Below are 23,630 nucleotides of genomic sequence, written 5' to 3' on the forward strand. Positions count from 1 at the left end.
CATACACTCTCCAACACTCAGATACCCAATGTATGGATGTGTTCATGCTGGCGGTTTGCTGTTGCTGATGCACTCACTAAGCACCCAAGGGCAAATCTTACTCTCTGGGCACAAATGACTGTGCTGCGTAAGCCAATGGGTGTGCCCCCCATTCCTTTGTGGCACTGCAAGGCACCCTGGGAAGGGGGCCTCTTGGGTGGTACATGGCTGCTTCATTGCTGCCCCTGAAAACTGCTGCCCCCACAACCGCTTGAGATGCTGATGCTCTTAGATTTTTGTGGACTGGCTCCAGCCCCACTGCCGTTTGACATTTTCCCTTTGGGGATGTTTCACTTTCCCCATCAAATCGGTACAGAGCACAGGGGAAAACATAACATCTTTTATTTGGCTGCCTCCCCTGATACATTAAGAACAGCAGATTTGTCATGCAAACCTTAGGCAAAGGACATCAGAGCAAGACAACACATACCACATGGAGGGATAGGCAGAGCCAGGCACAAAGCCTCCACTGGAGCCCAGCTAGATTCATGCACAGGAAGGGGCAGTGAAATGGATGGAAGTGCGACAGCCGTGGGGCTGCAACTCGGATCCTCTTGGGTGCTTGGTTGTGGCCCCACGTGCCATGCAGAGGCCAGCGGTGCCCCCGGGGTCACCTCCAGGTGATTCTGCACTCCGAGGGAAGGTGCGGGATTCCAGCTTGCCACTCATGAAACCCAGGAGGGCTGGGTGCATTTCCCAGGTGAAATGGCAAAGAAAAAGCTACTGAATCAGTTCTTCCAGGAACTTGGGCTGTGGGATGTACTGCAGCTGCCTCAGAGCCCCTCCCCTTGGCACAGCAAAGAGCCCCACCAGCAAGGGTCCTGGGCATACCTGCCGAGTGGGGATGGGGCCCTCCACCAGGGGGATGTCCCTGGGCTAGGGCGGCACCAGCTCCAGCAGCCTCTCAGCCCTCGGAGGGGGAGCCTCCTCCGCAGCATTCCCTCTGCTCCATTGACTCCCCCTCTTTCGCTGGGGCTCTCGGAAGTAGGGGAGTTGCAGGATCTCTCAGCACAGTTTCACCCAGGGTGGGGGATGATAAATTATATGGAGGGTTATTTTCATCCTGGGTGGGGGACACAAAAATAAAGGGCTACCTGGAGTCTCTTTCGGGCGAGTGTGTGTGCGCGTCTGTGTGTTTGTGTGCGAGTGCACGACGGGCAATAAAGCTAATTCTCCCCCAACTGAGCCATCCACCTTTCCCTGAATTCTCTCTTCTAAAAACCAACACAGCGATGCCACCTGCCCACCCGTGCCCCCTTCTCTCTCTCCCTCCCCCTGCCGTGCCCCCCCCATGAGTGGGCTTCCTCTAGGTGCTCCCAGCTCGGCGCCAGCAGTGCTCCTTTCACAAGGGAGCGCCGTGCGTTCTGCCAGGGGTTGGCCCTCTGTTCCCCTCAGGAGAGCGGGATGCCCTTAGAACTTGCTCACATCCAAGGGCCCGGGGTAGTTGCTGCCTGGGCCACGGGAGAGGGCAAGAGAGAGGCTCTGTGGCAGCTGCGGAGAGGCCTGGCAAGGGAGGCTGGCAAATGTGGGTCTTCTCTGGCGCTGGCAGGAGGTTGTCGCAGGAGGAGCCATCTGCCCCGTCCTGCATCTCTGGCAGGGCTTTGCCCCCTTTCTCATTTGCCGGGGGAATGTGCTGGCAGGCGGGGGGAAGACAGACAGATGATGTGGCTGGAGCCCCAGCGGGGCCTCATCATTGAGGAGAGTTCAGGGTGGAGTCAGGGGTGCTGCCTTTGGGGCAACGGGGTGGCAACGCCTTGTAGCTGTAATACTCCACCACCTGCTTGGGCACTTCTGCCAGCACGCACTTGGCCAGGGCAGTCGGGGAGGCCTGGAAAGCAGAGGAAGCAAGCGGGTTAGTTGGTCTCTTCTCCCTCGGGAGGCTTCACCCCTCCTGCCACCCCCCCCCATGGTGGCATCTTGGTGCATTTCACTGGCTGCTGGGGAGGAGAGCTCTTTTCTGACTGGCCACTGGGGCTGGGCCCAAAAGGCCACGGCACAAGCAGCCCAGTCGCCTGGCTTTGATGCCCTCCATTGGCCATTTGGAAAGCTAGTGTCTTCCCGGCATGTCGAAGGAACCAAGGCATCACAGCGGTTATTCCATGTGGTTTGCTCTTAGTATGTCCCATGTTGGCCATGGCTGCCCACCAAGGCTTTCCTTCACCTCAGTGCCCCAATACTCCGTGGGTGGGACCCTTTCTCTGTCCCTGTGGCAGAGCTGAACGCTTTCAAAGCAGTGCTCAGAGGAAGGAGGGGAGGTTGTGGCCCAGCAGTGTTTAAGGTGAGGCTGGGCCCAGATCCAGGTTTTGCTTGGAATGTGTGCAACAATACCTGGGAACCTCCTGAGTCTGTGCAAAGTGTTTTGCTGTCATGACTGAGCGGCCGTGGCTCAGTCAAGGAGATTCCCCCATACTGGGGGAAATGCTCCCAGGCCCAAGGGTGTGGCTTGAGCCCCAACATCTCCGCCCCCAACTCTCAAGGGCCCCTGTGGCTGCTTGTCATGACTTCATCATTTCATAATGCAAAGGTCCTGAAACCCTGCAGAGTCCCCCTCCATGGAACAGAAGCCACCGCTTTGCAGCTCCCTGTATTCCTGGACAGCACAGAGAACACTGCCAGGATGGAGGGGGGGAGTGACCTTGAGGGGGGCAAGATGTCTCCCTCCCCCACAGGCAGAGAAGGTCTGCCTGGGATCCTCCAGCTCTCTGCACTCATCGGGTCGGCTCTTCTGGCACCAGGGCCCAAAGGGTTAATCCCGCTTCACAGCTCTCCAAGCAACAGACAGCTTGTCTCCTGAGGCCTAAATTACTGACAATCACGCCCAATTAAGCCTTCGCAGTGGCCCAGCGCAGGCAGGCACGTCTTGTGCCTCCGGCTGCCAGAAATACCCAGCTATGGATTTCCCTCCCTGGCGTGGGAGGTGCAGACGAAGTGGAGGAGAACATCCCCAGCAGGCCTGCCCAGGCCCCGCCCTCCTGGCCCGAGGGCGGCTCAGACTGGCTCCAGTCTGGCGACAGGGCCAGGGAGCAGGGAAGCCGCCTCTTGTGCCCCGGAGAGGCTTTGGCTCAGAGCACGAGCTGTGGCTACTCAGAGAGCTGGAAAGTGCTGTTTCTCGCCCCCCCGCCCCCCAGCACCCATAGGGTACTGGTTCTTCCCATAGCTCAGTGGTGAACCTCCTGCATAGCATGCAGCAGGCCCCAGGCCCAGTTCCTGACATCTCCAGGTAGGGCGGGGGGGAAGCCCTTCCTGAGACCCTGGGGAGCCACCGCCCCAGAAACCCTAACCCTTTCTGCCCCAGGGATGAATCCCATTTCAGAGAAGCTCCTGCGGGTCCTGTTCCAGGTTGGGCAGGCCCCAAAGCAAAAGGGTGGGCCCAAAGAATATCCGCATATTTTAACTTAAAGCCCTCGCGAGTACTGGAGCCTTTCAAGCTTCTGAAGTAGGGAAAGAACTGCACAAAAGCCAGGGAGCCACCAAATGGCCTGTGCTTGGGGAGAGGGGTGGGGCCAGGGGAAGTGGGCGGGGCCATTTGGGCCCCTGGGCCTGAGGCTCCACACTCCTGCCTCACGGCCCGGGAGCAGGAGCAGAGAAGGCGAGGGCATCTGTGCCGGGGGCGGCTTACGTTCTTGAACTCCCGGAAGGGGACAAACTGCACAATGTCACGCAGGACAGGCTCGCCCTTGGGGGAGCGCAGGATTCCGTCGTCCCCATCCAAGATCTGCATGTCGGTGAAGTCAGCGTTGCCCACACCCACGATGATGATGGACATGGGCAAGTACGAGGCCCGGACGATGGCCTCCCGAGTGTCTGCCATGTCAGTCACCACCCCGTCCGTCAGGATCAGGAGGATGAAATATTGCTGCAGAGAGAAGTGCAATGAGCGAGACACCCAATAAGGGATGCAAAATGAGCAAGAAGGCTCAGGGAAGGGAACGAGGAGAGCCCCTGGCGTGCCCTGCCCCAGGAGCATAGCCCAGGTTCGCTGCCAGAATTCAGAATGGTTCCTCAACAGGCTGCATTAGTAGGCCGCAACACACATCATCTCCTTCAGGATTCATCAGCACTTCCAAGTCACTACAACCGGCCACCTGAGCTGTTGCTTGTTTTTCTCCCTTCCGGAGCTGTCACCCCAACACCTCCAGGTTCTCAAAGAAGAGCCTTGTCCACCCTGGTGCCCTCCTGCAAACTAGCTCAAAGTAGGCTAGATGAAACAATGATCCGGTGGATCCGCGGTTGGCTACAGAATCGGACTCAAAGAGTGCTTATCAATGGGACCTTCTCAAGCTGGGGAGAGGTAACGAGTGGGGTACCGCAGGGCTCAGTCCTGGGCCCAGTGCTCTTCCACATTTGTATTAATGACTTGGAGGAGGAGGTGCAGGGAATGCTGATCAAATTTGCAGATGACACAAAATTGGGCGGGATAGCTAATACTTTGGAAGACAGAAACAAAATTCAACGTGATCTTGATAGACTGGAGCACTGGGCAGAAAATAACAGAATGACTTTTAATAGGGATAAATGCCAAGTTCTGCACCTAGGAAAAAGAAACCAAATGCACAGTTACAAGATGGGGGATACGTGGCTCAACCACATGACAAGCGAGAAGGATCTTGGAATTGTTGTCAATCACAAGCTGAATATGAGCCAACAATGTGATGTGGCTGCAAAAAAGGCAAATGCTATTTTGGGCTGCATTAATAGAAGCATAGCTTCCAAATCCCAGGAAGTACTAGTTCCCCTCTACTTAGCACTGGTTAGGCCTCACCTGGAGTACTGTGTCAGTTCTGGCCACCACATTTTAAGAAGGATGCAGACAAATGAGAGGGTTCACAGGAGGGCAACAAAGATGATCAGAGGACTGGAAACAAAGCCGTATGAGGAGAGACTGAAAGAACTGGGCATGTTCAGCCTTGAGAAGACTGAGGGGAGATAGGATAGTGCTCTTCAAGTACTTGAAAGGTTGTCCCAGGGAGGAAGGCCAGGATCTCTTCTCGATCATCCCAGAGTACAGGACACGGAAGAATGGGCTCAAGTGACAGGAAGCCAGATTCCAGCTGAACATTTGAACTCAAATGAAGCCACAGAAAGGCCATTTCAGGGCTGGGGGGGGGGGGGGATGCAGCCTACCCTCAGCGCAGGCCTGTAATGATTCATTAGCCACTGTCATTAATTGATAGGCTTGTCAGCAAAGCTTTCAGCTATTTAGTGAGCAAAGAGGAGATGAGATCTCAGAAGAGGAAAAATGGGCCTGTCCCTCAGCTCCCGAGTACTTGGTGAGTGTAAATAATGGAGGAGGATTTAGTTAAAAGTCCCCTTTGCCTGTCCACTGCTTCCTTGCATGCTTGTAAGTGGCCCAAGACTCCCTCCAAGCACAGTAGCTTTCCACCAAGCAAGTGGCATTGGGGGGGGGGGGGGTTGCTTGTTGGAAATTCAGCTGCACGTTCCTTGGCCCCAGGGCTTCCTATGCTGAAATTTCAACAAACGCACAGAGGTGAGATCGGCCTCAACGCTCTAAACCTTCCCAGAAGCAGCTCGGCAGATCGTGGGTCACTCACCGAAGCTTCCTTGGTTTTCTCCTCATCCGCGGCTACCCTGGCTACCTTCAAGATGATGGGTGCCACGTTGGTTGGTCCATAGAGCTGGATCTTGGGCAAGCAGTTCTGATAGGACTCCACTACGCCCTGGATTCCTAGCAAGGAGAGGGAAAGAGTGTGGTTAGGAGGCAGCCACAAGCAATTGTCCACAGTGGGGCACCTTCCTTAGGCCACAATGGCATGGGGAAGGCAGTCTTTCCCCAGGGGAAAAGGGGGAGACCTCAACCTTAGCAAATAGGAGGGGGACATCCTCCTCTTTAATCTCTAAAGGCCATAATGTCTTGAATCCAGTGATGACCTTTGCATGGCTTGCTCTTCCAGGGGAAAACATTCTGAGTGAGCAGGCCCATGGAGAGGACATGCTCATCTGAATGGTCACAGGATATCCCTGATGGGCACAGAAGTTGCAGTGGTGCTGTGCTGGTGGGACACTGATTAGCTCAAGAGTGCCCCCTAGAGAGTCTGGTAAGTAGGCACCATGCTGGGATGCCTGAATAAGCATATCTCACCTTGTTTTGTTCTCTAATATGTATCCCAAAACCTAAGCTCTTTTTTAAATATATAATTGCCTAACTAGTTCAAACTGGTGGGCTCTTTTGAGATGTAAGCTTAGGGTCATTAGGAAGGTTGATCCAGCCACTAAGCAATGTTTTGATTTGCTGGTTAGACCACTGACATCAGAAATAGAGAGCATCACATTACTGGACCAAACAACGATCTGTCTCTGCTAAGGGGCTGGCTTTTACTGAATTTGGATTCCCATTAAAGTGAGTTTGCTCTCTCTCCTGGTGAGCCTTCCATATAACATATAGCCAGAGGCCAGCATGCTCTCTCTCAGACTATACTTTCTGCAATGAACTCTGCATATGCTCTGGAACCCAAGACTCTCCTCAGGTAGGTAACATGTAACTAGATAAGTCAGATCGACTTTATTGTTTTTATTTGGAAATCTGTGTATGGGATCGTTGCCTTCCCTTCTTTTTTCCCTTTTCCAACAAACAGCACTTCTTTTTTATATTTGGACATTTGGCTGCATCCTTTAAAAAGGGAATTTCTTACTAACACCTCTTCCTCGCACAAAGGACCGCATGGTTACAAAACTTCCACTTGTATTCTTAGGAGTTTCATAAAGTTTGGTTACATTCTGTGTTTCTCAATTTGGGGCAAGGAAATCCAAATTATCTTTCCTTTTAGGTTTTCCTAGGCTGGGCTGAAGGGGAGGGTCCTTGGCAATAGGGCTCAGAAACTCCCAAGCAGGTGGACAGAGTAGGAGGTTTATCCTGACAGGTTCATCCTGACCGCCCCCACTGGCATCATCCACCCCTCCCAGTCGGTAACAATAAAGGAGGGATCCAAAGTAGTTAAACTGCTTCCTTACCTTCACACTCATCATCATCTGGATTGAAATTAATGGCAAAATCATGGGAGACCTGCACGGGAAAGAGAAACACTGCCATGTACAAAAGGAACCTCCCTGTGGCCTTTTCCTGCCCTGGATCTGATTTGGCCAGAACAGCCGAGCTTCTTAGTGGGTCCTGAGCTGTCTGCCTCCCCCACCCCCAGCTATCTATAGTAACATGTGCCACTTTGATGATTCAGTGGGAGGTGAAGACCTCCAAGACCTGTCTTGCCTGGAAGAAATGACATGGAGGAGGAGACTCCCCTGCTGGAAAACGTCAAGTGGACGGACAGACTGGCTGTTTCGCTATTCTGGAAGGCTCAGAGCTGCCAAGCTGTTACTGGGGCTCCTGAGCTGAGCCGGTGCTTTTGCAGGGTGGGAGGATGGGGCAGAAGGAGAAGATTAGAAACCACCATGGCACAATGCAGAGAGGTGGGAGCACGTCGCTGCTGGCTGTAACTCTGTGGCTGCCCTGAGGCTTGAAGGCAGTGGAAGGCAGCGGGCAGGAATATTCAAGGAGCCAGCTGTGTTGCTAGTCTGTTGCAGCCAGAACAGCAAAGAGCCCTCGTGGTGCCCCCAGAATGAACACTCACAGCAGCTAACGCTTGCATGGGCTGGAACTCTCCACAATATTCCATAATACCATTGCTGTCACTGATGGAGTGGGCTGTAGACCATGACGAAAGCTTCAACGACAATAAACCCATCAGTCTTTAACATGCTACAAAGCTCTTTGCTGGTCTTTATTCTATTTTATGGGCAGTAGATTCAGGACAGGCAAAAGAAATTGCTCCTTCACACAACATTCCATTCGTTTATGGAATTTGCTGCCCCTAGACTAGATGGGCCTTTGGTCTGATCTAGCTTCAAGACTCTTCTTATGTTCACAGCATCATAGGGTTGAGAGGGGCCTACGAGACCATCGAGTCCAACCCACAGCTCAGTGCAGGAAGCCTGATTCCCAGGCGGTCTCCCATCCAAGCACTCACCAGGGCTGACCCTGCTTAGCTTCCAAGATCAGATGAGATCAGGCGCATCCAGCCAGTGTTTTTAATGGCAGTCCACTTAGACAGGGAGCCTGCCTCTACTCAGGGCTGAGAGGCCCAAATTCATGTCCCACTTCTGTGTGGCATTGAGATCACCAAACCTTTTGGGCTGGTAGGCACACTTAGAATTTTGAGAGTGTTGTGGGTGCTCTCACAAAATGGCTGCTATAGTGGTTGTGTGGTAAGTCACAGAACACCCATTTCCCAGAAAGTAAACTGGTGAGGCCAGAAGAAAAGTCACATGCCCAACAAGCTGAGTTCAAGGCAGAGGTGGGGGGGCTGAGCTCCAAAACACACAACTTTTGTACCCACAGTTTTCTGTTCCAACACCCGTTTCACAGAAGGCAAACTGATGAAGCTCAGAGACAAGTAACATGGCCAAGAAACTGAGTACAAGGCAGAGGTGGGTCTGAGCCCCAAATGCCAAATCACATATTTATCCCCATAATGCACAACAAAATTCCCATTTCACAGATGGAAAACTGATGATGCTCGGAGAAACACATGAAGGCAAAATACACACACACACACACACACACCAGCAAACAAATACCACTCCAAAAAAAGCCAAAACAAAAAAGAGGCAAACAGACGTGCACACAGTACAGGCAAAACGCCCCCTCACTCTCTACCATCCCCCCGAGCCCCCAGGCTGCCCCCCTTGCCCTTCCAGGGGGCTGCCCTCAGTCCAACTCAACTTGTTCTTTTTTCTGGGCAGCTGGGCACACTTCAGAATGAAATGCTGGGATGCAGCTGCCCTCCGATTTCCCACCACCACCACCCAAGGATGCCTTTGGGCCCAACCTTCCAGTTGGTTTTTAATTAAAAATAATAATTTAAAAAGCTATATTAAAAAACCCCTGAAAGGGGCAGGGATCCTGGCTGGCGCCGAGGGAAGTGTCCACAGGCAGCACCTTGGGGACCCCTCATCTCTCCTTCCTCGAAGGCAGCCTGCCCCAACCTGGTGCCCTCCAGATGTGCTGGGCTGCACCTGTCATCCTCCCCAGCCAGCATGGCCAAGGGCCGCCCAACACATCTGGACGGCGCAGGCTGCTTCGCGGATAGGTACGGCCATAGCCTGCCTCCAAAAGCTGCGATCAGAGGGAAATACGGCAAAGGCTGCAAAACACTTCTAGAGATGGTGAATCAAAGCAAGTGGTGGGCTCAGCTTCCTCCCTTCTGCCTGCCAGCTCCACAGCTGGGGGGAAATGGTTGTCTGAACCTGCCTAGCCCCAGTGGGGGCTGGTGGCTCTGATGCCAGTGAGGCAGTGAATCCACTCAGGGTTTCAGTTAGAACTCGAAAGGAGCTATCCAAGGTGTGGAGCTCCACCAGAGACAGGCTTGCTTGCCAAAGCTCAGTTCTGCTGCCACGGGAAACTCCTGTTATGAATTCGTCCCAACAAACCAGCCCAGCCAGGGAGAGAAAATGAGGCTCCAGCCCACTTGCATGTCCCCCTCTCCCTCGTCTCAGATGTGTAAGAGCTCCAAAGCACCAGGCGTGCTCTCCGAGCTCCAGGGCCCGAGCCTCGGAGAATCCTGGCTCAGATTAAGCCTAGCTGGAAGGCACCATGGGAAGGTAGACAGTACTGGATTGGGCCTTATAGCCCAGACAGTGGTGCAGCTCTGTGATTTTAGACCCTGAGCTCAGTTATCTTGTGAGAAGGCTGGCCTTGAGACAGCCATGTGCATCGCTCCCACAATGATGCACAGAACTAACATTTTTCTCCTCCCAGCTGCCACTCCACACATCACAACTGGTCCGACATTCTTGTTAGAACAACAACAACAACAACAACAACAACAACATTTACAAAATCTGTTTGCTGACCCTGATAAAAAAGAAGAAATAATTTGCGCATGTGCAGTTTTGCATTTGCAGCTCACTTAAATCATACCACTGTCATCACTGTCATGATGGCCTTGTAGGCCCCTTCCAACCCTACTATTCTATGAATATTCTATGACTACAGGGATACAGGGGTTTGCTTCTACTGCCCTGATTGTAAAGCTATTTTGTTGTAGAAAAGGATAAAATGTTTTTAAAGCAAAAACGATATGTGCAGCATCTGCAACCATATATATGCCTGCTCCCAAATGTTCAAAGGAGGAGGAAAGCATGCTGTGGCTGTCAGGCGGCCGTCCGCCCAGGGGGGGGCCAGCATGGCCGTGCCAGCCCAGGTGCTGATGCAGGGCCTATTTGCTGCTGCCTCCATCCCCTGCTACTCTCTGCATTGTCATTTGGGTCCCCCTCGACTGCGGAGGCCCTGGACACCAGCCCTACAGTCCAGCCCTAGCTGTACCATCGAGCCCAGACTGTCATCCCTCAGCGGGAGAGGCCAGGGTCTCAAGCAGAGCCTCTCCCATTCCCTGCTGCTTGGTCCTTTTAACTAGAGATGATGGGGATCGAACCTGGGACCTTCTGAATACTAGGTGTGTGCTCTCTACCACTTAGTTATGGCTGAGCTTCCTTTCAGGGAGGAGCAAAGCATAAAAGGGGGGCATAGCATCACAAAACTGTCAGTTGTATCCCTGCAAAATGGCAAGTTAAGCACCTTGCCATCAATGCAGCCTCCTCTGGCACTGATGCCCATCTCAGGGCTGGTGCCAAGAGCAGGCATGGTGGGGCACCTGCCGAGGGCCTGCACCCCAGCAGGGGCCCACTGGCAAGAGCCCCCCAGAGTTGCTCCTCCTCTTCCCCATTGCACCCTCCTTGTCCACCCGCCTCTCGCTCTGGCCCAGGCAACAGTGGTGGTGGGAAGCAAAGAGGAGCAGCAGATGCCACGGCCGGCTTGCCTACCGGCTCACTGCCTGCCAAGCAAGCCGGGGGAGCCCTGAGGAAGAGGAGGAGCCAGAGCAGCTGGAGACCATGGCGGTGAGGAGGCGGCCTCATGGAGGGAGGGGCCCACGGAGGGCAGGTGACGTTGGAGAAATTCACAACGGAATCAAATGAGTTCGGATTTCTATGAATCCGACCCACGAATCCCACAGTGGAATGGCTTTTCCCGTCACACGGATTCCGCAGACTTGCGGACCATTGTTTTTACTTTCTGGAATATTAGGCAAATGTAATTGCAGAAAAATACATAAAATGTGCATTTCCCCCATAGGCTAAAGCATGAAAATGCACATTTGGGGGAGGGATTTGTGCAAGTGCGGATTTGTGCAAATTTGGGAAACTGAAAAAATTGGCTTTCGTCAATGAGCAGACGATGGAGCAAAAGGCACTTGACAATCTGTGAAATGCAGACAGAGCAGGATTTACAAAATCCATACATCCCTAACTGAGGGTGCCTTGGCCAAGACCCCTCCAAAGCCTGGAGCCAGTGTTGCCACCGCTCCCTTCCTTGGCTCCAATTCTGTCCAGGCCAAAACCAATCTGCTCCCCTCACCACCTCCCAAAGCATCCAGTCTCACACACAGTCCTGGACTTACCTCGTAGTTGGGTGGGATCCTGGCTCCGAAGCCTAGGGCCGAGAATTTCTTATCGCTGTGGAGAGGCAGGATTCAAGGTGTCAGATGGGCACTGGGGTTGTGTTTTCCTGTGTTCATGGTCGTACATGAAGGGGTGTCCCAGGGGAAGGCTGTGAAAAGCAAGCCGCCCAGCCGCCCCCCTGCCCCAGCCTCTGGCTCCTGCTAGAACATGCTCAAGAGATCCAGCTCGACCGTGCTCCTCAGGATCCCCCACCTTTGTGTGCTGGAGAGAAGATGCTGGCACCCCACTCTTGGATTGCACAGAGCCTCATTGGTGTGGTTAAAATATTGCCAGGCAAAGAGACCGCTTGGGTGGGCTCCAAGAGCCAAACTAGATGTGACATTAAATACATGTTCGCATTTCATGTGCGTGCGTGCGTTTAAAAAATGGAAGTAGCAGCTCCTTGTGGGGTGGCTAATAATGCTCCGGATCACAGCAGGAAGGGCGGTGGAGTTTAACCCTCCTGCCGTGGTCCTGACAAAAATCTCTCCTCTGAAGCTGCTGTTTGCATTGGGAGGACAGCTCTGTTTGGAGCTGGTGAGAGGTTCTCTCCCGATGAAAACAGCATCTGCAGAGGAGTGATTTTTGTCAGGATCATGGGAGGGAGGGGGCCACCCCCCCACCCTGCCTGTTGTGATTCCCATAATTACCAGCCCCTCCCAGCAGCTATTTGCATTTTCTTTTTTTAAAAAATGAGTAAGTTAAATGCAAAGACACTTTTAACATCATGTCTGGCCTGGCCCTGACTCTGCTCTTGAGGACCCCTGTTCGTTCCAGGGAGTGTCTCTGTCACACCAAGCACACTGATGGAGGCTCTACAGCAGGGGCTTGAACCGCAGGCCTGGGGCCAAAAACTGGCCCTCCAAGGCCCCCAAGGGGCCACGCCCCCTCCACCTGGCCCCACCCCCTTTCCCCGGCCCTGTGCTGGTCTCCCGGATTTTGTGCCATTTTTTCCCCATGCTAAAAGGTTGAAATGCCTCTCTGGAGGCTCCGTGACTGGCAGCAAGACCGTACAGCTAAAATGTGCTGGCATTTTTTGTAATTTTGGCCCTGCCTCTTTTGCCTTTGGCCCCACCCACCACTGGAATGTGGCCCCCGAGATGCAGTCCGGCCCTCGGGCTGAAAGAGGTTGTGCGCCCACGCTGTGCAGGTCGAAAGGGGAGGGGGCGTGGCATCTCCAAGCCTAACCCTTCTCCCCAAGCCCCACGCACAGGGCTGTGTCTGCCCCCTCCCTCCTGCCCCTCCCCAGCCCAGGTGTCCTTAGACAGGGCAGAGGGATGAGGCCTGCTCAGGGGGCAGAGCCAGGCGCACTGAGACACCTGTCAGCTCACCTGTCATAGTCCTGGCAAATCTCTCCCACTGCTACCAGTGCCTTCAGGTATTCATTGGGCTGGTAAGGGTTGATGTAGTGGAGGGAGCAGCTGTTCCGGGGGTCTCCATTGGAGGCTGTGAAGTCAATCGCCACCTGGAAAGATGGAAACACGAACATCAGAAGAGCGCTGATGCTGGATCAGACCAAGGGTCAATCTAGTGCAGTGTTCTGTCCCTGCAGTGGCCAACCAGCTGCCTGTGGGAAACCCACAAGCAGGACATGCGGGCACCAGCACCCTCCTGCTTGTCTTTCCCAGCATCTGGTGCACAGTGGCACACTGCCCTGCTTCTGGAGGCAAACCAGGGCTGTCGTGGCTGGAAGCCATGTTATCCTCTGTGGGGGGGCACGTTAGCACCAGGGGCCTGCTCTGCTTGAGCAGCCCACGCAGGAGGAGAGGCTCATTCTTTCTCCGCAGAAGGCCAGGAGGAGGAACGTAACGGAGCTCATACTTCACCCACGGTCCTCCTCCCCTCTGGATCCTCTACAGCAGCCTCCCCCTAGTCGGCGCCTTCCAGATGTGTTGGACGACCACTCCCAGCATGTCTGGCTGGGGCGTGCTGGGAGTGGTCGTCCAACACATCTGGAAGGCGCCGACTTGGGGGAGGCTGCTGTAGAGGAAACAGTCCTGTCTCCTGTGGTGGACAGTAACACCCTGGGAAGGGGAGGAGCCCTGCTTTGGTGTCATGCATATGACCAAATACTACAGCAGCAGAGGTACTGTTACGCCCACCCGCCCCTTCACTGAGTGCTGAGTGCGCAGCGCACACTCAGGTTGGTTCCCTTTGGGAGGAGGTCACTGGAGGTGAACCGGTGCTGTGTAGTCTTTGCACTGATTTACCAATATAAAGGCTGAACACAGGAGGTGGAGGAACAGCTTAAACCAGAGGGAGGCAACCTGGCGCCCTCCAGATGTTTTGGGCTACAACTCCCATCAGCCCCAGCCAGCATCATCAGTGGCCAGCAGTTATGGGAAGTGTAGTCCAAAACATCTGGAGGGCACCACATTGCCTGCCCCTGAACACTGCAACCCACTGCCAATGCTCCTTGCTGCCATGTCAGATCTCCAGGGTGAGACCCAACACCCTGAGATGCTACAGAGCCCAAACTCAGCTCTCCCCCCCCCCCCGCCTCTCTCTCAGGCTCACTCAAACTGCAGTCTGCTCTTCTCACACACAGACACCTGGATTACAATGTCCTTAGCTGAGGGTGGAGACTTTTGCCTTTTGCCCCCTTTCAGATATTTCCTAGCCATTCAGGAAAAAAAAGAGAACCGTTAGAACAGTTCCCATGGAAACACATTGCTGGGCTATTGACAGTCTTTTGTCTGGCTAGGCATTGGTTCAGGCAGGGCCAGCCACACTGATAGCCCAACGGAAATCTGATTAAAAACATGTATTCCTCCTAAGAAAGTCTCTCCTTCTCCTGCTTCTTCTTTACTTTCACACTTCTCCCAGCGAGAACAGAACAGGAGTTCAAAAACGTGTTCATTAGACTGAAATAACTGTTTATGCAGACATGTACTTTGTCACCCTTTCCAGAGGAGAAAGAATGTGTAATTCTTGAGACCGAACCCATTAAAAGTGAAAGGTAACTAGCACAAGGCAGAGAACCCCAAAGGGGCGGGCAGGCGGGCGGGCGGGCACCCTTCACGGGGTCAGCACCCTCCCAGAAAGGCAGAAGGGGGAAGCACCGAGGGGACCCGCCAAGATTCTCGCTCCTCCTCCAACTGGAATTCTTACCAGTTGTGCAGAGAAGTCGAGGGGGCACTGGAATATCTGGCGTTTAGCCTAGCAAACTATTCTGGCTGATTGTGGGTGCAAAGGGGAATCTGGGCTTGCAAGTGCCGCTGGCAGTCAGCCTCTTCCATCTTTCTCTCCCCCATGCTGAGTAGCTGGATCCATCCTAATGTACCCTGGGGCTTGGCATTGGGCGCAGGACTTGACATTCTGCCAGAGACCACAGCCAGCTCTGGGTTTTGGGGGGTCCCTGGGAAATACAGCCTGAATGGGCCCCCTCAATAAGCATCTGCCTGCTTTCCAGCATTGTCACCAGCTGCTCCTCCCTGTCCCCTTCCTCCTCATTGCTGTCATCTGCTTGTTTGCCAAGCAGAGAGCCAGGAAGCAAGGAGGCCGCAGCATCTCCTGCTCCTTCTTCTCACACCCATCGTTGCCTGGGCCAGAGTGAGAGGCAAGGGAACAAGCAGGTTGCAATGGTGAAGTGGAGGAACTCCGGTCAGTGGGCCCTGCTGGAACGTGGGCCCTTGGCACGTACCCGAGCATGCCGACCCTCGATACCAGCCCTGCTGGAGATGCACGAGGAGGAGGAGGAACGCCAGTACATGTTCCCATTTTGCCTGCCACCAGGAGCAGCACCAGACAGAGCTCTGTGCCACTCGCCTTCTTTCTGCTCCTTGGCTCCGGCTTTTCCACTCACCTCTGAGCCAGAGCACCACTACGCAGCAGTCCTGCCCCCCCGGGGGGGTTTCTCATTCCTGGGATTGTGCCCAGCTCATATCCCAGCTTGTGGGGAGGCTTGAAGCCAGCAATCTGTTCCTTGAATGTTCTGGGATCTGACTCACTCCAGGAAGGAGATGCTCTTTCAAAATGCAATCTGGGTGCTAGTTGTTTTCAAGGGAGAAATCTGTGCAAAGCTGTTGCAGAGAAAGTCTGACAGCAGGGACTGTGAAAGGCTGAGGAGGAAAAGGAGCTGCCCCACACACACGCCTGCCTGGACCCACACCAGGTGGCAGAGTGGTAGAGCGAAGGATCGGAAGCCTGCCTTCGCACAGCCACTCTGCCCAAACCTGGGACGGAGTTGCACGAGGGAGCTCCCTCGCCAGGGCTGTGGCATCCGTGCGCACAGGGCAAGGGCTTCACTGTGTGCAAAGTGGCAGAAGCTCTGGCACAGACGCCAGCACAGGGACCCGCTCCCTAGAAGGCGTGCCCTAACCCCTGAAGACCACCCGTGAGCTTCAGCAGAGGCCAGGATGGCACTCTCACTTTCCCAGCTAGCTGCAGGCACCTGGGGTCATAAGAATTTGCCCCGTGCCAACGGGGGAGGCATGTGTCGCGACTCACCGTGAAGTGGATCTGGCAGCCGCCCATGATGTAATCCAGGAACGAGTAGACCCTATGGATCTTCCAGACAAACAGCATGTCAGCCAGTTCCCTGGGAGGGCACAGCCAGCCTTCTCCTGTCATCCTGCAGGCATGAGCCACCTGCCCAGGCTATATGCCCCGGTGGGGGCGGGGTGATGCAATAAGGCACTGGCCCTGCTAAGAGATCGGCAACCTAGCAGGTGCCAGAGGGGCAGGATTTGGAGAAAGGCTCAGGCGCCTGACCCTGCTGCAGCCTGGGACGTGGGCGGGGGGAGCCGGGAGCACAAGCCTCCCTTGATTCTGCTGGGTTGCAAGAATATCTTGCCAGACCACTCCCCAATCTCCACCCCATGATTCCCCCCTCCCCAGGGCACTGTGTACCCCTTCCTCCAGAGGAAACAGGAGCCACCCTGTAGTTCCTCCCTGCTCACCTTCAGGTCTAGGAGAATGACCACGCCTGAGTTCTTGTAGTTTCGCTTCTTCAGTTTGTACTTTGGGTTCATGCAGTCCCACTGGATCTGGTTTCAGGGGAGGGGAGAGGGGGGAGAAAGGGTGTGAGCAGGGAAGCCAGCCTGCCACCGCACCCTTAAGGGAGGTGCGCATTGCTGGGGAGCATGGGCTTTCCCCCAGACCAGTGTCCAGGCAGAATGTCTCCACACTCCATTGAAACAAACGTGGCCTTTGCAAGAGAGAGCACACGGCCTGGCACTGACTGGGCACAGGTTGTGGTACTGAGCCCAGGTGAAACCTTCCCACCTCCATGCCAGCCTCAGCACTCATCCTTCCCAGAGCAGGCGCATCACTGTGCGTCACTCCCAGATTATGCAGACAATACACAGTTGAACTTCACTGGCTAGAACCAAGAGGCGGGGGAGACCCACTTTCTGTGCCCATTACAACCACATGGTGGGCTGAGATAAGAAAGTAAGAACGTAAGAAGAGCCCTGCTGGATCCATCCAAAGGCCTCTCTAGTCCAGCATTCTGTTCTGACAGTGGCCAACCAGATGCCTCCATCGGAAGCCCACAAGCAAGCCAGGAATGCAGTTACACTCTCCTGCTCGTGCTCCCCAGCATACTGCCTCCATTACCGGAGGGACTATATAGCCAACATGACTAGTAGCCATTGACAGCCTTATCCCCCATGAAACATTGATCTTTTAAAAAATCCCTATATTAAAAATAAACAGTGACAGGACATCACATGGGTCTCTCCACACACCAACCTTGTTGCCCCCTGTTGCTTTCTGCATCTCCTCAAAGGTTGTGTAAAACTCTCCAATGAAGTCATGTTTGCCTCTGGAGTCGTAGTCAAATACCACACACTGCACACACAGAGAAGACTGCTTAGGGACACTGGAAGCTGCCTTATTGATTAATTACACTTTTGTACCACCCAGCAAGCAAAGGTCTCTGGGAGGTTCCCGGCAGCATACGGAGTCAGACCCTGGGTCCCTCTAGCCCAGTATCGTGAACACTGACGGGCAGCCGTGGCTCCCCAGGTTTCAGGCAGAGTTTTCCAGCCCTACCTGGAGATGCTGCCAGGGATCAAACCTGGGACCTTCCGCATGCCACACAGGGGCTCCACTGCTGAGCCACAGCCCAGTCACCCCATGCCGAGGGCGAGTGAGTGACTTTCCGCAGTGGAGCCAGCCTCCCTCCCCCGCCCCCCATCCAGGCCTGCCAGGGTCCCTCCTCCCTCTCCCTAGCTGCAGGCTCACCCTCAGCTTCCGCTTCTCCTCACAGCTGCACAGCGAGTTCAGAGAGACTTTGAATGGCTCCCAAATTGGGCTCAGGTTGTTCTTGACAAACTGGGAAAAACACAGGCAGAAAAGAGGCCCTGATTCCCCCGGCCAGGCCACAGAGAGCAGCGCTGCCTTCCCGGGGGCTGCGGCCACGCAGGTGGGGCATGCTCCCTCCCCCGGAGCTTCCCACAGTTGGGACCTGAGCATCCTCCCGGGGACTTCTGGGCTTGGGCTCCATCTTAACGGCTGAGGGTCCTCTGGGACGAGGCAACTTTCTCAGGGCAAGAACCATTCCAGTATTGTGCATTTTTTAACGGTCATTTGGTTTTTCTGGTCTGATCTTTTAGTGTCTTTGCTGACCTGAATACTTTGGGATGGAGTCAATTAAGAAAGAAGAATTGAAGCTCTTGACAGCTTGTTCTGGAGGCAAAGGCACCCGATCCGCCTGTTCGAACGCAAGAAGCACTGTCTGCCAAGTCAGACCGCTGGTCTGTCTAGCCAGGGGCGGGCAACTTGTGGCCTTCCAGCTGCTTTGGACTGGAACTCCCAGCATTCCTGACCACTGGCTATGCACGCTGGGGCTGATGAGAGCTGAAGTCCCAAACAGTTGGAACATACCAGCTTGGGGAAGGCTGCCTTAGGCTCTCCTGTTCAGCAGTTTCTGCTCATTGGGGACAGCATGTTCACTCCCTCCACCTCTCCATTTTATCCTCACAATAGCCCTGTGAGGTAGGTTAAACTGAGAGTCAGTGGCTGGCCCAAAGACACCCAGTGAGCTTCATGGCTGAGTGGGGACTAGAACCCGGATCTCGATGTCCCTGTCCAGCACGCTAACCACTACAGCACACTGGCTCTCCAAAGTCTTAAAGCCTTTCAGAGGCCCTGCAGAAGTCCAGGGTGGGGGGAGAAAGTGGAAATGCTGGGGGAGAAGAGAAGGGAGTACACGGGTGGAGCATCTTTCATCATAATGGCTTTCTTGGTATTATTGCTTCTGTTGTGCCGCCTGTTGCTATTTTCATTATATTGTTATTTAATCATGCTTGTTTTTATTATGTTCACCTTGTTGTTAGCAGTCTTGAAACATTTATAAAAAGCAGTCTCTTATATGAGAACTAACAATATCTATTTCTCATAATAACTTTGAATGCTTATTTCTAAATGTATTGAGTTTTACATTTATTCCCTATTATGGCCTTTTAGTATGTATCTTTCTTGTTCTTCCCTAATTTATTGTAGCATTGTTCTTCTTCCTGATTTAAGATTTGTAGTCCTTTCATCTCATGTTTCCTTGGGTATGTGGTTTCACGCATACACACCTCTTTTTGACAATGCATTTTTCCATGGAATTCCCAGAAGGTACATAAGAAGAGCCCTGATGCTGAATCAGTCCAAGGTCCATCCAGTCCGGCATTCTGTTCATACGGTGGCCAACCAGCTGCTCAATGGGAAGCCCATGAGCAGGACATGAGCGCACAAGGAGGGCCTTCCCGCTTGTGTTCCCCAGAAACAGATATTAAAGAGGCTCACTGCCCCGATCCTGGAGGTAGCACATAGCCACCAGGACCAGTTGCCACCGGTAGACTCCTCCTCCATGAATCTGTCTAACCCCCTTTTAAAACCATCCAAATTGGTGGCTACGGTATGCCAAAAGGGCTGAATTTAGAAGTTAATGCCATAGTTTCACCTGAGCTATGTGAATAAGTCCTTCCTTTTATCTGTCCTGAATCACCTTCATGGGGTGACCCCTTTGGGTTCTAGTAGTTTGAGAGAGGGAGAAAAATGCCTCCCTCTCCACATTCTCCACACCAGGCATAATGTTGTGCACCTCTATCATGTCCCCCCTTACCCTCCTTTTTTCCAAGTTAAACAATCCCAGCTGTTGTAATCTTCTCTCATAGAGGAGATGCTCTATACTCTTCCCAGCTCTACAGTATCCTTTTTGAGGGGTGGTGACCAGAACTGTGCACAGTATTCCAAGTGTGGTTGCACCATAGATTTGCATAAGGGGAGTAAGATATTGGCAGTTTTGTTCTCAGTTCCTTTCCTGGAATTGAAATGATGATGATGGATTTTCCAGGTGCCTCACAATTCCCCAGCAAGGGGTAGGGAAGTTATTCCAGCCCCCCCCCAGCCCCCACGCCCCGTTCAATGGGCAAGAGCCAACAGGAGGACTGGAAGCTTATGACAAGCAACCATGTGCCTGAACCCTCCCTTTGCAGGGCCTCAGTCCAATGGCCACCAGGGCTGATAGTGTTTGGGAATGCTACCTTTTCACCTGGCTAGGAACTCTTACCTCAGTGCGGTGCACCAGCTGCTCGCTCCTGTCATCATTGATCCGGTAGATCTCCAGGAAGGGATCTGATTTGCTGAAGAGATCCTGTGGGGAGACAGGGCAAGGGCCCCATTATCCTGATGTGGGATGGATGGATCTCCTCTCCCCCTGGATGTTCCAGGGGAGATACAGTGTGGTGCTGTGCAGCGTTTCCCACCCTAGTCCACCTTCCAGGTGTGTTGGACTGCAGCTCGCACCTCAACAACAGAACAGAGTAGTGCAAACAGTCACCAGGAATTGCAGTCCGACACATCTGACCATGGCAGCTTGGAACGATGGGAGTTGCAGTCCAACACATCTGGAGGGCATCAGGTTGGTGTCGTGGGTAGTGTTAGACTAGGACTGGGGACACTTCAGTTTTAAATCCCCTGCTCAGTTATGAAGCTCACTGGGTAACTCTAGGTCAGCCACTACCTTGTAGGGTGGTCAGGAAGATGAAGATGAAAGTGTGTGTGTGTGTGTGTGTGTGTGTGTGTGTGTGTGCGGGGAGACCCTGAATCCTGCCTTTTGCTCCTTGGGGAGAGGTGGGATGTAATCAAAAGATAAATGGGCTTCCATGCAGACTGGCTGGCCAGGGCTGGCAAATGCTGGAAGGGGCTCACCCACGGACACCCCAGTGAAATGCCCCCCGCCCTTGCCGAAGCACTAGACCAAAGCCACATCAGGCAAGGTGTGTCTTTGGCACCCTCTGTGCCCCCACACTATTCATTCCACTTTTAAATACCTTTGTTTGATTATTTGTAGAAACACACTTGTATCCCACTTGCACACCTTGCATGCACAAGTTGCATGGGTGAGCACTCTACCCCTGTCACATCAGAGGCCAAATGTGCACCCATGGGCCTGACTATGGTCCCTCCTGCACAGCCCTTTTGCTCAATGGACACTGGTGTTGCAGATTTCCTCCACGAATAAAGAAGAACCACTTCATTTCATGCAACTGTTCTACTAGATGGTCCAGGCAGACCACCCCCCGACCACAGCCTGTCCCTGCCCACCGCCTCTGCTATGGCCTGGGACTCCCTGCCTCCCACAGCAACCTCTAGCCAGATAGGAACATCGGAAGCAGCCTGAGCCAGACCCCAGGTCCATCCAGTCCAGGACCGCTGATGGGCTGCAAGGGCTCTCCAGGCTTTCAGGCAAGAGTTTTTCCAGCCCAACCTGGAGATGTCCTCCAGATATGTTGGACTACAGTTCCCAGCATTCCCCAGCCAGCCATGGAGGGCATCAGGTAGGAAGGCTGCATTACCCCTCTCCAAACCCCTCCACACTGCCGCTCCCCACTACACATCATCACCCATCCTCTCTCCCCACTGCCTGCCTCTCCCAAGCCCAAGAGTCCCACTCCCCTGAATGCCCTGGGTGGGGGTCGGGCCCTACACGGCCCCTAAGTACCTTGTCATCCAGCTTCTTTGCCCGGAAGAACAGTTCCACAAAGCCATTGTCCCCAGAAATCTCTTCTGAGGTTACCTGGTGGGCGGGAGGGGGGAGTCAAGAAGGAAGCCTGCCAGAGGCCACCCCGTGGGGATTGCATGGGGCCCTGTGGCATGGAGGCCAGAAGGGAGCCCCAAACATCCACTTCTGTGGCCAGGTTGCAGGGCGAGGGGAGGGGGGCACACTCACTGTAATGGTGGACTTGCCAGCGTACTTCCCATATTTCAGGAACAAGGGCTTGCTCACCCGCTTCTGAGCCACGATCTGCAAGGGAGAGTAAAGGTATAAGCCCGTGTGTGTGTGTGTGTGCGCGTGCACACGCGTGCGCACGCATGCCTTCCCTGTAAGCAAAGGTGCAGCCAGGGTTGGACCTTGGGGCCAAATTCCAGGGCCCCGAAATGACACCCACAAAGCAGCAGGTGATGAGGGCATCATAGAATCATAGAATAGTAGGGCTGGAAGGGGCCTACAAGGCCATTGACTCCAGCCCCCTGCTCAATGCAGGAATCCAGGTCAGAGCATCCCTGACAAGTGGCTGTCCAGCCTCATCTTGAATGCCTCCAGTGTGGGAGAGTCCACTGCCGCCCTAGGGAATGGGTTCCACTGTCCTATTGCTCTAACAGTCAGGAAGTTTTTCCTGATGTTCAGCCGGAATCTGGCTTCCTGTAACTTGCGCCCGTTATTCCGTGTCCTGCGCTCTGGGATGATAGAGAAGAGATCCTGGCCTTCCTCTCTGGGACAACCTTTCAAGTCCTTGAGGAGCGCTATCCTAGCTCCCCGCAGTCTTCTCTTCTCAAGACTAAGCATGCCCAGTTCTTTCCGTCTCTCCTCATAGGGCTTTGTTTCCAGTCCCTTGATCATCTTCGCTGCTCTCCTCTGAACCCTCTCCAGCTTGTCTGCATCCTTCTTCAAGTCTGGTGCCCGGAACTGGACACAGTACTCCAGATAAGGCCTCACCAGTGCTGAGTAGTGGTCGTGATGGTGCTACAATTTAAGTGTGTTTAAGTGCAAATTGCACATGCTCAGAGGGTGTTTTTTTATCATCAGGGTTGGCAAACAGTTTTGCTGGTGTTATGGTTCTAGCATATTAGGAATGCAGAAGCTGTTTCAAACTGTGGAAGGGCGGTTGAAGTGCAGGGAGAGAAATGTGAGCGGTGTGCTTCACAACTGCAGTAATACCCACGGCCACTAAAGGGGGCGCCCCTAAGACCATCACGTCCGGGGTCTAAAATGCCCGAAGGGCCCCCATTCACGTTGCAGGAATCCTCTCTTCTCTCTCTGCCCCGCAGGCACCTCAACAGGCAATGTGCTCCTCTAGCACATTTACTCTCTGTGCGTGAACTGCTGGCTCACCTCGCTTGCATTTGCCTTTTGGTGTCTATTGGCACAAGGGCAGCAGGAAGCAGGAAGAGCGTGATAGCGGTGCTTAAGTCGTAAGGAGAGAGATGCCAGGGCCACAGCATCTCTGGAAGTTGGGCCCTTTGCCTTGGAAGCCCCCCAAGGTGGACTGGAGGGTGACAGAAATGCCCTCGGCACATCCTCAGGCATCTGCTGATCTTAATACGTAGCGGAAGATTTCCTTTGTTGTTGCTTTTCTCTTTGAATTTTATTTTAATTGTTGTTTTAATGCCTTTTCTACACTGCCCTGTAATCCAATAATGAAGGGTGGCATATAAACATCTTAAATAAATACATCTTTTAAATACACAGTTAATGCTCAAGGATCTAAGGGGCACTGAAGGAGAGATGTGCAAGTCCCACGCTGCCCCTCCTGACTGAAAGCACAATGAGGTGGAATCTTGCAGCCCGCCAGCAGTGTGGGCAGGGGGGAGATGCGGCACACGGACGTGAGAAAGTTGCTCACCGCCTCGGGAGACTTGCTCATCACCGCTGCAGCACACAAGCTGCCTGGCAAAACTACAGGTGGCTGGCCGTCGCTCGCAACTCCCGCCTGCAGTGGGAGAGCAGGGAGCCCAGCGCTCCTGGCTTGTGTGCAGTGTCTCCCTTCAAAGGGGAACTGCTGTGGAGAAGCCGCAAGAAAGGAGGTGAGCGGCAGGCCTTGCTAATGGCTCACGAATTGGTCCTTGCAGGTCCTGCTTGCCTC

The 23,630-nt window shown here is 53.8% G+C and overlaps 1 protein-coding gene across 1 annotated transcript in view; it reads right to left on the reverse strand.

Annotated features, from left to right (window-relative positions):
- Positions 1-365: 365 nt before the first annotated feature.
- CPNE7 (copine 7) overlaps positions 366-23,630 on the reverse strand; it is a 42,421-nt gene continuing 19,156 nt past the window's right edge. The window contains exons 3-15 of the mRNA XM_084812697.1: positions 21,716-21,790; positions 21,488-21,562; positions 20,054-20,137; positions 17,737-17,826; positions 17,242-17,340; positions 16,449-16,535; positions 15,997-16,056; positions 12,879-13,012; positions 11,508-11,562; positions 7,009-7,060; positions 5,592-5,725; positions 3,659-3,895; positions 366-1,867 (exon numbers count right to left, since the gene is read on the reverse strand). Of these exons, the coding sequence (XP_084668823.1) occupies positions 1,730-1,867; positions 3,659-3,895; positions 5,592-5,725; positions 7,009-7,060; positions 11,508-11,562; positions 12,879-13,012; positions 15,997-16,056; positions 16,449-16,535; positions 17,242-17,340; positions 17,737-17,826; positions 20,054-20,137; positions 21,488-21,562; positions 21,716-21,790 (1,320 nt within the window). The 3' untranslated portion in view covers positions 366-1,729. The remainder of the gene's footprint in view (positions 1,868-3,658; positions 3,896-5,591; positions 5,726-7,008; positions 7,061-11,507; positions 11,563-12,878; positions 13,013-15,996; positions 16,057-16,448; positions 16,536-17,241; positions 17,341-17,736; positions 17,827-20,053; positions 20,138-21,487; positions 21,563-21,715; positions 21,791-23,630) is intronic.

This window comes from Heloderma suspectum, chromosome 8, assembly GCF_057233095.1.
Source record: "Heloderma suspectum isolate Gila_16-S chromosome 8, 16-S_ref, whole genome shotgun sequence".
NCBI classification, from domain to species: domain Eukaryota; kingdom Metazoa; phylum Chordata; class Lepidosauria; order Squamata; family Helodermatidae; genus Heloderma; species Heloderma suspectum.